Here is a 14,489-nt window from a genome sequence, read left to right as displayed (position 1 = left end):
TCACGTTTGTCTTTTTACATTTATTTTATTTTTTGTCATTTTCAATATTATGTCATCTTAATAATATACACCACTATTGTTCTGAAAATCTGGGCAATATAAATATTTCGATTATATAATCCGAAAGTTCCTATAATTTGGTTCGGATTATAGAATTCGAAAAAAGTATTTTGAGGAGAGAAAAAAAAAAGACGCGTGAGAAAGTAATAGAATGAAAAAAGTAATAGTCTAAATGGATTGGACATGTTTGATCCATATAGTCGAACCCCTCAAGCTTGGTGTAGGTTGGACAGGGTCATCGATCCCATCAGACAACTCTAGCAGTGATGACAAATAACAATAGAAAGTGTATCACCCTCAAGTTTTGATCAATTTAGTACACAGTATTCAAAATTAATCATGTAAGCTATTCTTGTCCACAAAGAACCCATTTCAACTCTAGTAGACAGCTATGGTACATATCATGAAATTGTTCAAAAATATCGATGTCAACCAACCATACACGAGCAAAGTGACCTAAAATTGTATTTTTTTTTGTTGCTTCATCTAACGAAAGAGGAGTGTCAATCCCAGAAGCAATAGAGAAAAAAAGTATAATTTGAGGCATGCAATCTCCTTAGGAAGATGATGAAGTCTTACCCAACGTTATGCATTGGTTTTCTTGAGATCATCACATTTAAAGTTTGTTGTCTAAGAAAAAAAGCCTTAATTACCCCGGTTACAAATTCTATGAGCCAACACTTAAATTTAAACCCTACATAAATCTTCATGATTTAGAAAGGAAATTCATAGAAACCCTAGGTGCTATGGTCCATTTTGCAATCAGAACCCAAGCCTTCATCACCAACTTCTCTTGGAGGCTATTTAAAAAGTTTGAGGAGAAGTATGATATATTTGTCTGTTTTTCTTCTTTTTATTTTTAAATTGTTAACTTTAACACGTTTTCGTTCTCTGACATAAGTTTTAACTCATATTTCCTCTCTATTTCACTTACTTTTTTGTCTTATTATAACTCACACACATTCACACCTTCGTTCTCTTAATTTCTCTTTTATTTATTTTTTTATCTTCAATATAAAACTTATTAATATTTTTACAAGCATAAATAAAAAAAGTTTGAAAAACTGCCAAGATTTTGTACTATATAGTATATAGTTTAACAATAATCCATCTAGAAGGAATAATTTATATAAGGCAAAATTACATAATTAGTCCCTTAACTTTCAAAGAAATTACGATTTAGTCCTTTATGTTATAAAATGACAATATCTTATCATTTTTTATGAGATTTTTTTCAAAGAAATTTTATTTTCTAGAATTGTATGATGAAGATTTGCGTTTGTCTATGAGTTTGATGAATTTTTTTTGAAATTTTTGATTATTTTTTTCATAAAAAAGGATAACTATGTTGTTATTTTATAACATAAAGGACTAAATCGTGACAAAAAAAGATAAATGACGAAAGTGTTACCTAAAATTAAGTTAAGGGACTAATTGTGTAATTTTGCCTTTATATAAATACAATATTTTATGTATTTTGTTAATTTTGTTGATTTTGTCATTACTCATTAAGTAGTTGAGAGACATACAGAAGGTAGAGGGTAGAGACCAGATGTTTGACTCATAAGGCACAGTAATTTTTAAATGAAGAGGAATATAAATGGAATAGTATCAAGTCCACGTCCACTTGTAAGAATTCTAAGCTAAGTAATGTAGTTAGTTATTTTTTTTTTTTGAAGAAAGTAATGTAGTTAGTTATGAATGGAAGTTTTTATCAAAATCAAAACCTAAAACATATCTATTTCATCTGAATACATCTTCCAAATGTTCATAGTCTAACAAGAATACCAAACTCATTTCATTTTCGATTTAATTCCTTGAATTTATGACATTTTGCTTTCACATGCAAAAATGACTCATGAGTAAATATTATGTGTCTCCTTTCAAAAAAGAGTAAATATTATGTGTCACGTGTTGAATTTTATGTTACAACAATTGAAAATATGTATGCGTGCACTAATTAATTTATTACTTTTTTTCTTCTTTATAAAACAGTAATCATGTCAATTGGATTTATATATATGCTAGCAAAGTGTCGTACGTAATTCATGGTTGATTTCACATATAAGACATACTCATTTGAAAAAAATAATCATGATATATAGTTTAATGTGTAAATTTCATTGGTAAATATATAAAATATGGAAAATATGCATGCTTGGTGGGTTATAAGTAGAAGTTGTAGGTTAGAAACTTTGCAAAGACATTGAAAGCATAACCAAATTGGCTTCTCTAAGCAACCTCTTTTCTTTCATCAGATATGTATAAATATAAATAAATATACTAAAGATTTATATTATATTATCTAAATATCTATATGTATGTTTGTTAGCCAAAACGTTTGCATCAATATTCTTCCCACTCTCTAACGGAAAACTTCCCATCTTCCCCCACCATATATTCTCTTCCCATGTCTCTTTCCACTTCTTGTCTTCAATATTGTTAGCTTGTTTCTCTCACCTTTTCTTATATATATATCCCTTTTCATCTTCCACTTTTCTTTGATATATATTGTTAATTTTCATATAGCCTTGAGTTGATCATATAGATCAAAGCAAGAGGGAGAAAACTATAGGTGAAGAGGATAGGAAAATTAATTATAATTCCTATTCTTGAATTAGGGTTTCTTCTTCTTTCTTTCGTTCTTTGTTTTGTGTATTTTATTGTAATTTTTTTATCTAGGAAGATATATTAATGTGTAGTAGAGGCCATTGGAGACCATCTGAGGATGAGAAGCTTAGGGAGTTGGTGGAAAGCTATGGACCTCATAATTGGAACGCCATAGCTGAAAATCTCCGAGGAAGATCAGGTAAAATTAATGATCAAATACTCAATTATTCTGATTATTCATTTAACTACAAATAACAAATTCAAGAAAGAAATATTTCAACAACCATCGAGTATGTATACAAGAAAATGATAGCATACTTAACTCTTTGGTAGAGATTTGTAATAGTTTTGTAAAATATAAATACGTTTTATTCGATACAAATAATAGCTTCATATTAGAAAAAATAAATACGTTTTATTTGATACAAATAATAGCTTCATATTAGAAAAATTCATTCTGTTGCAATTACACACACAGCTAGATCATAATTTGAGGAAATTAGGAACTAGTTGTGTAATATAAGTTTTTTATTTGAAAAATATTTGGGTGATATAAGTTAATTAGCCAGATTTTAGCTGTGTATTGGTATATAATCACCAATCCTTATTTATTAATTTTGTTACGTTTGCAGCAATTTAACCTAATTTTTTCCCCGCTCATTTGCTTTATTAGGTTTGCAATTATTTAACCTAGCAAATTTCATCTAAAAAAATGCATTGCACACCAATTTCATTCCTATCCTCTTGCTTTTTTTTAAGAAAATATTTTTTATTTTTTTGAAGAAAATATTTTCTACCATATCAATTATTCTTATTTATTAATTTTGTTAAGTTTGTAGCAACTTAACCTAATTTTTTTCCCTCCACTAATCCTTTATTAGGTTTGCAACAACTCAATCCTAAAATTTTGGCTCTAAATTTGCATCATTAAATGCTAATCCTCAACCCTAAAATTTTGGATCTAAATTTGCATCATTAGTTTGTGATTATCCATGATACCTCAACAAAAACCCTAATATTTTCCTCTTTTTTTTTTCTTTACCCATCCATGACCCTGGTGAGCATATCCTGAGCTCAACTAAACTTTTTGTAACCAATTTTTTTAATAAATAATAATTTACTTTTTAAATCGTAAATTGATTGAGAAAATTTTAAATAATTATTTGGTTATTTATTTTAATCAATATTATATTTGGGGAAATAATTGTTTTTCTTACATGTGCCCTCTTTATCTATTCTAAACACATTTCTTGATTATTATTACAACTTACTCAACTAAAGTATATTAATTTTATATTTTAGATAGATGTTAGTAGTTTATTTGATAAATTGTGGGTTATAATGAGTAATGGTTTTTCTTATTATCTATAAGATATATAAATTTTGAATAAATATTATAATACAACCCAAAGAGAAATATTATATATGCAACCCGGGCAAAACCGGGTAAATAATCTAGTTAATTGATTAAATTTGGTCCAATTTTTTTTTTTTAATTGATTAAATATTTTTCTAGGATTTGATTAAAAGATCAAGAAATATAAATTTTTACTGTATATACAAATGTAAAAAAAAATTGTAGGGAGCATAACAAGTGAAAGTAAAATGGTTTTTTTTTTTCCACATGCTTTTGGTTGCACTTACCCCTACACCCATGCACACAATTTGAGTTTCTCCCTTCTACCTTTATTGAACACATCAAATAAATGATTTATTGAGATGGAAATATAAATTGTGTATTCATAGAGAGAATCCAGCATAGTGAAAGAGATTTTCTTGTGTGTATATAAGGGTTTTGGTGTACAAAATAAATAGATGAGAAACATTATTTAATCCAACATTATAAGGTTGTCTTTTTATTTTTTTAAACAACAAAATTAGTATTGTTAATTTCATGTCTAGGATGGGAGCAAGCTTCTGACCTTCCTATCACTACAGTCTTTAACTCCTCCATCCCTACCACCAAATTATCATTCTTATATTCCTTGATTTATAAGTTTAATTTGTAATATAAATTATAACATTAGCTCATTTTGTCTTGAATTTTATTAGGGAAAAGTTGTAGGTTGAGATGGTTCAATCAATTGGATCCAAGAATAAACAGAAATCCATTCACGGAGGAAGAAGAAGAGCGTCTTATAACTTCTCATCGAATTCATGGTAATAGATGGGCGGTCATTGCAAGACACTTCCCCGGACGGACTGATAATGCTGTAAAGAATCATTGGCATGTGATGATGGCGAGGATTCGTCGAGAAAGGTATAAGATCTATGCAAAAGGTCCTCTTGATCATCACACAATTTTCTCTCCAAATGATCATCAAACAAACTTTGAGAGAACAAATCTCCACTCTTTTGTTGAGAAGTATCATGAAAAGCATAATCACCCTCGTGTCTCACATAGCTCTTTCCAATTTCCCAAGTTTCACTTTCATGGTCCAAATTCTTGTTCCACAATGCTTCAAGGTACATCTATTTTCATGCTCCCTATATATGACTTCAATATAAAATAATGATTATAGAATTACCATCATGGTTTGAAATTGTGATACATCATGGTTTGAAATTGTGATACAAATCCAAAATTAATACTATAACATCAAGGCTTTAAAAGATTTTGTTGTAATCAAAATTATATTAAATTAAATTAAAGAAAGTTCAATAGGTTTTCTAACTCATTAAATCAATTACATGGACCAAAGTTATTCACAGGGTCAGCAAAACAATCTAAAAAAAGTAGTCGAATATCTGTTCCCTCCCTACTTAATTAACAACTAGCCCTAAGATTATTAGTAAAAAAAAAATCTAGCCCTAAGACTAAAAACAATTAACTTAAGCAATCACATCACATTATTACAATCTACCTCATACCCTCTTAAAAAATTATTCTATTTCATAACAACCACGACCAAGCTAGCTACAACAAGCCAAAACTTATCTAACTTTCTAACTCAGTCTCCTTTTAACTAAAGTAAAACCTGCATGTTGCGAAAAATGATCAAACTCCACTACTATGATACATTTCATCAAATCCCAACCAACTCTAAACTATTCACCACACATTTATTAGAGAATGAACGTGGGAAGAAGAAATTATTGCAACTTTCATTTTGACTAAAACAAATACGGAGGAAGCATCAAAGTTAGAGTTAGAAGACAATAAGCAGATGTTATATATATATATATATATATATATATATATATATATATATATATATATATATATATATATATACATATATATATATATATATATACATATATATATATATACATATATATATATATATGGGTTATGATAGAAGACACCTTTTGTGAAGGTGTCTTTTATCAAGTTACTCTATGAGCATTTGCGAAAAGACACCAACTTACTTTTAGGAAGGTGTCTTTTAGCAAAGTTATAACTAAAAAGTGAAAATCACACCTTAAGGTGTGACTTGATAAAAGACACCACCAAAGGGTGGCTTGTAACATAACCCTATATATATATATATATATATATATATATATATATATATATATATATATATATATATATATATATATCACAAAAACCGAGTTGTACTTTTTTGAACCGATTATATTCTCTGAAAAATGAACTACACCCTCCGTTAAGCAAAAATTAGTCAACATAAGTTGATGTATCTGCTATAAATTTTGAACCAAATACATTAATTTTTGTTGATCAATTTTTACTTACATTTTAGGACGGAAGGACTGAGGGAGTATAATATTAACCAATTATTTGTACCGTTAAAAAACCAAAATAAAATATTATGATTGTTTAAAAAAACAAAAATTTAAAATGAATCAAGCCACACCGAAAAGAAATGAACTGTGACGGACAATTCACAAACAGAACTTAAGCAAATCGAACTAAAAAGTTCGTGAATTGTCGGTCACGGTTTAATTTCTTTTTTTTGGTTCTGTCTTTGGTTTTTCTAAACAGCCCTAAGTGGTGGCTAACCTCTCATGAATGAGTATCCAAGCTAACACAAAGACTTCGGATTGTACCCATGGGTGGATCCACTGTTAGGCATGGTGTGGCAGTTGCCACACCAGATTATTTCCCTTTTTTTTCTTCATATACTTGACTTAAATAATTATATATATAATATAAGTCGCTAACATATCATAGGTTTCTCTCTTGGCCTAGCGGTTTATGCTTGATGGATGATTCATATGACTTGTGTTCTCTCACCCAAACCATTTTGCTATACTGTTTAAAGTGTCAAAGGTCTACTTTATTAATATATATAGTTGCTTTGAAAGTTTTGCCACACCAATATCAAATGTCTAGATCCTCCCCTGATTCTACCGCACATATTTAGAGGTTATATTGATTTGAATCAAAATACTAATTAGTTCCAACTCATACCTACTTAGTGTCTCTCTCTCTCTGTCTATATATATACCAATTTTCTAATGGTCATTGATAATGATAATGTTAATTGTGTTTGTTTGATATTGTAGATAAAAGCCAATCAATTGAGTTCTATGATTTTCTTCAAGTAGATTCCAATAAAAGTGAAGTAACTGATAATGCTAGAAGAGATGATGAGGAAGTCAATCAAGATGTTATGGAACTGAAGAACAAGGAAAACAATGTTCAATTCATTGATTTTTTGTCTACCGGAAGTTGCCAACATAGCTGCAAAATTAAGTGATTATCCAACCATTTGTATGAGTTGAGCTTGATTAATTAGAACAATATCTCGATATAGGTGATCAACACATTTAAGTTGTAACTAAAGCACTAATCACACACATATAATGTATTTAAGGACGTGTATGTACACTTGTAAAATGTAAAAAGAATCGAAAACAACCATTATATTGCAAAAACTGTGAAAAAATATTTTATATAGTTATCATATTTATGTCTGCATGCAGAAATGTTCATTTTATTAGAATCTTACATTGATACCAAAGGAGAAATCTACCTTATCTTTGGGAGATTTTAGATCGTTTTGTTTACTTGGATGTCTTTATAAGTTAGTATGGATCAAGTTAGTGTCAATGGACCTGGCTGCTAGACTTGCAAGTGTTCTAGGCTTTGTTCATTTCCATTTATCTTTGATTTTGTCCAGAGCAGTGAACTTGTGCTGGTTGCCTTGGCGGGAGTTTTACAAATCCTATTTGATAACCCTTTCCCGCAGGAATAGATCACGAGGACCCCATAGCCCATTTGAATTTTTTTACGAAATAACAGGATCGTTAGGCGCTTCTTCATCAATAGAAGAGCCATTATTCATGAGGTTATCCCCACGTCCATTAATCGAGAAAGCCAAGGATTGATACTTCGATCAAACTGTGGTGGTGATGACAAATTGGATTGAATTGGAAAATAAATTCATTAATTGCTTCTATCCAATTTTTTTGCAATTCAATCCAATTTGTCATCACCGCTACAATTTAATCTATGTATCAATCCTTGGCTTTCCGGATTAACGAATGTGGGGATAACCTCATGAGTATTGGCTCATCCAACTTTACAAGAAGCAAGGTACACGCAAAAAGGTATTTTAACCGCTCATACTGGAAGAAAAAAAAATCCAATAGAGCAATTCATCTTGTACAGGATAATAAGTTAAAAAAAATATGGGCCATGGAAAAATAACATAGAATATTGGCTTATAATAAGGATGAGAAAGAAATATAAGATGATTGGTGTCTCCCAAAACACGATGAGTATTTTAAGATGGAAAGACTCACTTAGTGCATGTATACACTATTTAAATTATAGTATAAAAAGATACCACAATCCGACAGGGACCGGGGAGTTATAGCTCTCTATTGCTCTCCAACAGAAAACTTGTTTCCAAGAATATAAAATAATCCTTTGTCACAAAAGTAAAAATAAAAGTTAAAGGTTGGGAAAACAGTTAAAAAGATTTAGAAATTTCAAAGTGAAAGTGTGGTTTACTCAAAGTTCAGTTATGACATAACTTTACTACGATTTGCGGAGCTATAGCTTTCTATGGCTTCCTGGAAACCTAGTGGCAACTGGGAGTCAGGGCCGGCCCTAGGCATAGGCCGGGGTGCGACAGCCTAGGGCCCTTGCCGGTAGGGGGCCCTAAATTTTTTTTTTTACGAAAGGGGGTGTATATAGAAATATTTGGTTTTTGGGTGGTGTGTATAACAAAGATTACTGAATTGCCCAAACATGTTGAAAAGGCTGTACTGAAGCTTGTTATTATTTTTGGCCCTTTTGTCTCAATTTACTATATATACCCCTTTATATACAAAGATTTCTATATATACCCTCCCTATAAATTTTTTAGTTTTTCTTAATATTGTGCCAAAAAAATTATTATCGAATAAATTTGTGATATTTTTTTGGGCCATTTGTTTATACTAATGTGCCTCACTAATATTAAATATATTTATCATATTTATTATCCAAGAAATTGGGAATTTTATAACAAAACAAATTATATTTTAGTTGAAAATAAGCCTACTAGAGAAATTAATCTTAATTTCAAAGGTCCCCAAAAATTAAATTATATCATTGTGTTAAATCATGTGAGACGAATTTAGGATCATGTGCCCACTCATCTTTTTTTGTTTTTTTGTTCTTTTTTGGTAGTAAAAAGCAGGGAAAAAACGAAAAGAAGACCTGATAAAATCACAACAATGAGTTAAAAAAAAATTATGATGTATTATGTAAGCTTAAGGGGCCCTTTTTCATATTATGCATAAGGCCTGTAAAACTCTAGGAACGGCCCTGCTGGGAGTGTTTCACACTCATGCTCATCTATGTAGAAGATGGGATGAAGTGAGACCTCTAAAGCTGCTAACCTTAGCTGGAACTTGGCCTCTCCAATTCTCCAACAAATTTTTGGACCCTTGACACCAACACATGGATGTCCTTTAAAGTACAAGGCTGACCACTACAAGTTGTACCCTTTAATCATTTCGCTATGAGTTGTCGTTATCTTATCCTACCTACTCCATGCATATTATCTATTATTCCTCGTACTCCAATCATTGACGCTTGCTCATATTTTTTACTCCTTAAGCAGTGGCAGAAGTGGTCCACTGGGTTCGTACTAGTTGTACGACCCAGCTAGCGATCCAAGGGCGCTTCATCGTTCCAAATCTTCAGCGAAGCAATTCTAACCCACGTTGTAGCTTCCCATATCTCCATAGCCATTCCTCATCTTGTATCATCAAACATCCACAACAAGCATTATTAGTTCAAAATGATTAATTAACACTAAAAACTACTTAAAACTATACAATCCTAAATAGACAGTTATTAGAATCTTTAGGCAATGCAATCCCTCAGTTTCTTCTTCATTATGTGACTGTAAACCTAGAGATTAGAGATGTTCTCTAGGTTGTAAATTCTAAATTTTAGTAAACGAACCTTTTGTAATGTTCTATACTTGTATCAAAAAAATCGTTGAAAAATTTAAGAGTTTAAGGATGGTTACAAATTTTCCCATAATTTTTGTCAAAGCCTATCACTCTCCTTCATTCCTTTTTATTCTTCCAGATCCATAAAATATTTCACCCTACAAATATTTCCGGTCATTCCCTTGAATTTGCTAGGAAAAATAACTAGATCTGTGTTACTGTTTCTCTTTGTTACTACTTCGCTCTCTTAAATCTTCTTCGCACCCACTCTTTGTTTCCCGATCCGAACCTTGAAAATCGACTGGTTTCGCTTCTCTCTCGAAAAGGTTGTTGCTGGATTTTTCGATGGTGAAGATTGTTGAGTTTTTGTGTGTTGAAGTTGACTGTGTGATTAAGTTGTTCAAATTGATGTCTTAGATGAATTTGCAAGCGAAGGTTAGAAGAGTGTCCCCGGCGTGAACAAGGTGGTGAAAAAAGTATGAGGAGAGTGTTTGGATTTTTCACCACCTCGTTCACGCCGGCGACGCTCTTCTAAAAGCTCTTAAATTATTCAACGATTTTTTTATACAAGTTTAGAACATTAAAAAATGCTTGTTTACTAAAATTTAGAATGTTTTAACATGAAATAAATTAAATATGAATTTTTTAGAAGACAAAAGTTCAAAATAAAAGTAACAAAAATCTGGATGCAAAAATAAAATTTTGAGATAACTTTTTGCAGATGAAATTTTCGTAATGTTCTTAACACTTGTGCAAAAAATTGTTCAAAATCTTAAAAGTTTAAGCATAATTAAACAAATTTAGATTTAGGCTCTGTTTGGTAAAAATAGCAGATAGCTGATGACTTATAGCTGATAGCGGATAGCTGATGGCTGTTGACTGATAGTTGATAAGCTAACTAAAAATAGCAGATAGCTGATGACTTATAGCTGATAGCGGATAGCTGATGGCTATTGAGTGATAGTCGATAAGCTAACTAAAGTGTTTGGTAAAATTAGCGGTTCAACTAGCTGATTAATGTAAAATGACGTAAAAGGACATTCTTAATTCATATTAAAATTTATATCAATTAATATTCAAAATATTTTTTTGACAAAATAGTTAAGATATGTAGAATTTAGTAATTTAAATTTATTAATTTAATATATATTATGTATTATTATTAAATTAATTCCTTTTCAATGAAATTTTGTTTTAAATATGTTTCCATCTATTCATTTTAAATTATAATCTTACCAATAAAATTATAAACTTTTCTTTAAAAAACAATTCGATACACATTCAATTCATTATTCCTTTTATTTGGAAGGGTAAAATTCATAAGTAACAAAAAAAAAACGGTTAAATTCATAAGCAACGTAAAAAAAAAAACTGTTTGTTAAATGAAAAAAAAAATTCAGACAAAAAATTGGGGATGAAAATCACTTCAGCTTAGCGTTTATTTTATTATCGACGTTTCAGCTTGGAATTGAAAACATATCATGTTTTAATTATAATAAAAGTTATAAAGGGTAAAAATGAGTTTTAGTTAAAATGATAAGGGTAAAATATTCATAACCTATATATATGTAAGTGTGTTCATGTGTAGATACAAATTGTAATTTGGGGTAGATGGTTGTTGTGCTTGATTTCTGCTGCCTGAGGATAAAAATGCATTATAAATACAGAAAAAAGAGATAGAGGGACTCGAACTCACGCCCTCCCTCATGAACTCACGCCCTCCCTCATTCATGATTTCTGCCTGAGGATCACTGATTCTTGGTTCGAATCTATCTTGGCAGATACTCTTTTGTGAATAAAAATAAAAAATGCATTATAAATACAGAAAAAAGAGATAGAGGGACTCGAACTCATGCCCTCATTCATGATACAAATTGCCTCCAATATCCGCTACAACGAATAAAAATAAAAAATGCATTATAAATACAGAAAAAAAGAGATAGAGGGCATTATAAATACAGAAAAAAAGAGATAGAGGGACTCGAACTCACGCCATCATTCATGATTTCTGCCTGAGGATCACTGGTTCTTGGTTCGAATCTATCTTGGCAGATACTCTTTTGTGAATAAAAATAAAAAATGCATTATAAATACAGAAAAAAGAGATAGAGGGACTCGAACTCACGCCCTCATTCATGATACAAATTGCCTCCAATATCCACTACAACGCATGTGAACCATATGTTTTATTATGCCTAATCTAGTATTTATTAGAAAACTGGGGGGAGCCATGGCTACCATGGGCTCCCAAGAAGATCCGCCACTGATCAAGAGAAATTTAGATATATTTTGGCTGGCATAAACTCGTGTCGTGCACTATGAGATGTGTGTCGCAAGGTCATAAGAAATTACGAGGTGTATGCGCTTGTCGAAACTCATGTTGCGACATGAAGACCCCATGTCGCGGGCCAACTGTTTCGAAAAAGAAGGGAAACACTTGCCTATTAGTAGTAAGCACCTAAGTTAGTAGAAAAACATCTTTTAACAAGCAAATGAATGCAAAAACGTGATTTTGGAAGTTTAAGAGCAACCATAGCCTTTAGGGAGCCAAGGAGTCACTACAAGTGATCCTTTATTTATGTTTCCCTTTTCATATTCAATAGTGTATGTTAAGAAAGCATGAATAACTAATTTTCTATGTTAGGTCATGAAGGAGGTACTTCTCTGTAATTGTTTGATCATGTAACTTTTAATGTCCATTGAATACACTTGAGTGCTCTAATTTTATTCGATTAAATTTATCCTTAATGCTTTTTTTTGCAATTACACATGTTCATAAATTGATCTATGTCTCGATGACTACCAACCCTTGCTTTAAGGTTTTACCTAATTTAACTGTTCAATCTTTATTAGTTTTAGAAATATTCTAGTAATGTTTTGTGACAATAATTTGGCATTCTTTCATAGGGTGCCATAAACAGTGGAGGCTGTTAATGGCCAAGACATTTCCCTAACTATTTTGTTAAAATGTCGTAAAATCAAGCTATCCAAACAAGTTCTATGCAATCATTTTACTACTTGTCGACGAATTAGTACACTTGCTACATTTTACAACCCCTATACATATTCCATAACTTACAAGATATATGAGAGGATGTTGAGATGTACTTGTACCTAACTTCTTCCTTTTAACAATCTCTTAAGCTTGCTTTCCCTAACTTGAATATTAAATGAATGAATTATAAATGAAGGTGACCCCTTTATTTATAGATTCTACAATTTGGTCTTCGCTAGGTGAGTACCCCCTTCGCTGGGTAAGCAACCATTTTCTATCTAATGAGATTCTGTCTGTTTACCCCAAGTGGGACTTTTTAGGCCACCTTTACTCGCTAATCGAGTTAATTGCTTCGCTGGACGGAAATCTAGTTTACTAAACCTCCATTCTTCGCTGACGATATAATAGCTTCGTTGGGCAATTTGCCCATGTTTCAGAGCCTTAACTATTGATGTGTAATTGTTGAGCAAGTGGTTGGTTCACTAGGAAAAATTCCTTATCTTCACATTCTTGTTTGTAAATTTTGTTTTTTGTTAATTGATGTTCATTGTGTTGGCTTACACGGTAAAGTTACAATAATTCTAATACAGTAATAGTATCCTAATAATTACAATAATTGGAATTTTTATGATGTTTCTTACAATATAAGTCATTAAGTGTCATGATTTACATAGGTGAAATAAATTTCAATTGAAACTTATCAATTCCTCAACAAAACAAAAATCCTCCAAAAAAGTTTAGCGCCAAAGCAGAGAAGGATAATGAAAAAGGACATAGAAGCATGCTTAAGTCCATGGAGTTCCTACTCAACATAAGAAAGAACAAGGATTATGTGTTCTTTGTACCATATATTCCACCTTAATAGTGGTTTATGCGTCAAGCTAATGACGTTAAAGAAGCACTGTTTGAGAGGCAACCCATTATTTTAGTGGTTATGTTTATTTTCAGTCAATCTTATTTTTAAGTCTTAGAAATACATGATTTTGATAATTTGTTGTTTTGATGATTTTTAATGTTTCTCTTGCAATAAATTGAATTATGCAGAACCGATGAAAGGTTATCATCTCAAATCTGAAAAAGTTGTTCTTAACACAAAACCAAAAAGATAGCTTAGCTGCAGAAGTTCAAAAGTGTTTTGACTAAGGGGCACGAGTCGAAAGAGACATACATCCGATCATCATCCAAATTCTCTAATTACCTAGCCGGTGATAGTTTTGACTTGAATACATTTCATTGTTTACCTTGCTCTTTTGCATAAGAATGTCCATGTTTTAATTTTATTTGGTACACGTGAGGCATATGTTTGATACTGTGAATTATTATCTTTTGCTAAATCACTTTGAGCCTACAATTAATCCTTTTGTTTTGGCGACAAACCACATTACAAATCTTTAGAGCTGAAATTTTTATATATCTTTGACCTATTTGAAGTTATAGTTTTTCTTTACGTAGAAGTTATAAT

General features: G+C 31.0%; 1 protein-coding gene across 1 annotated transcript; it reads left to right on the top strand.

Annotated features, from left to right (window-relative positions):
• The first annotated feature begins 2,259 nt into the window (after positions 1 to 2,259).
• Positions 2,260 to 7,515, top strand: LOC146917415 (transcription factor MYB52-like). The gene is made up of 3 exons (XM_085719244.1): positions 2,260 to 2,869; positions 4,723 to 5,136; positions 7,144 to 7,515. Exons 1-3 carry the CDS (start codon positions 2,755 to 2,757, stop codon positions 7,335 to 7,337), a joined length of 723 nt encoding a protein of 240 aa, XP_085575370.1. The 5' UTR covers positions 2,260 to 2,754; the 3' UTR covers positions 7,338 to 7,515.
• Positions 7,516 to 14,489: the final 6,974 nt, after the last annotated feature.

The sequence above is a fragment of the Medicago sativa genome, chromosome 6, assembly GCF_051527215.1.
Source record: "Medicago sativa cultivar Bolivia chromosome 6, Bolivia_mono, whole genome shotgun sequence".
Classification (NCBI taxonomy): domain Eukaryota; kingdom Viridiplantae; phylum Streptophyta; class Magnoliopsida; order Fabales; family Fabaceae; genus Medicago; species Medicago sativa.
Note: the sequence above shows the minus strand (reverse complement) of the source record. Positions and strands in the feature narration are given on the sequence as shown.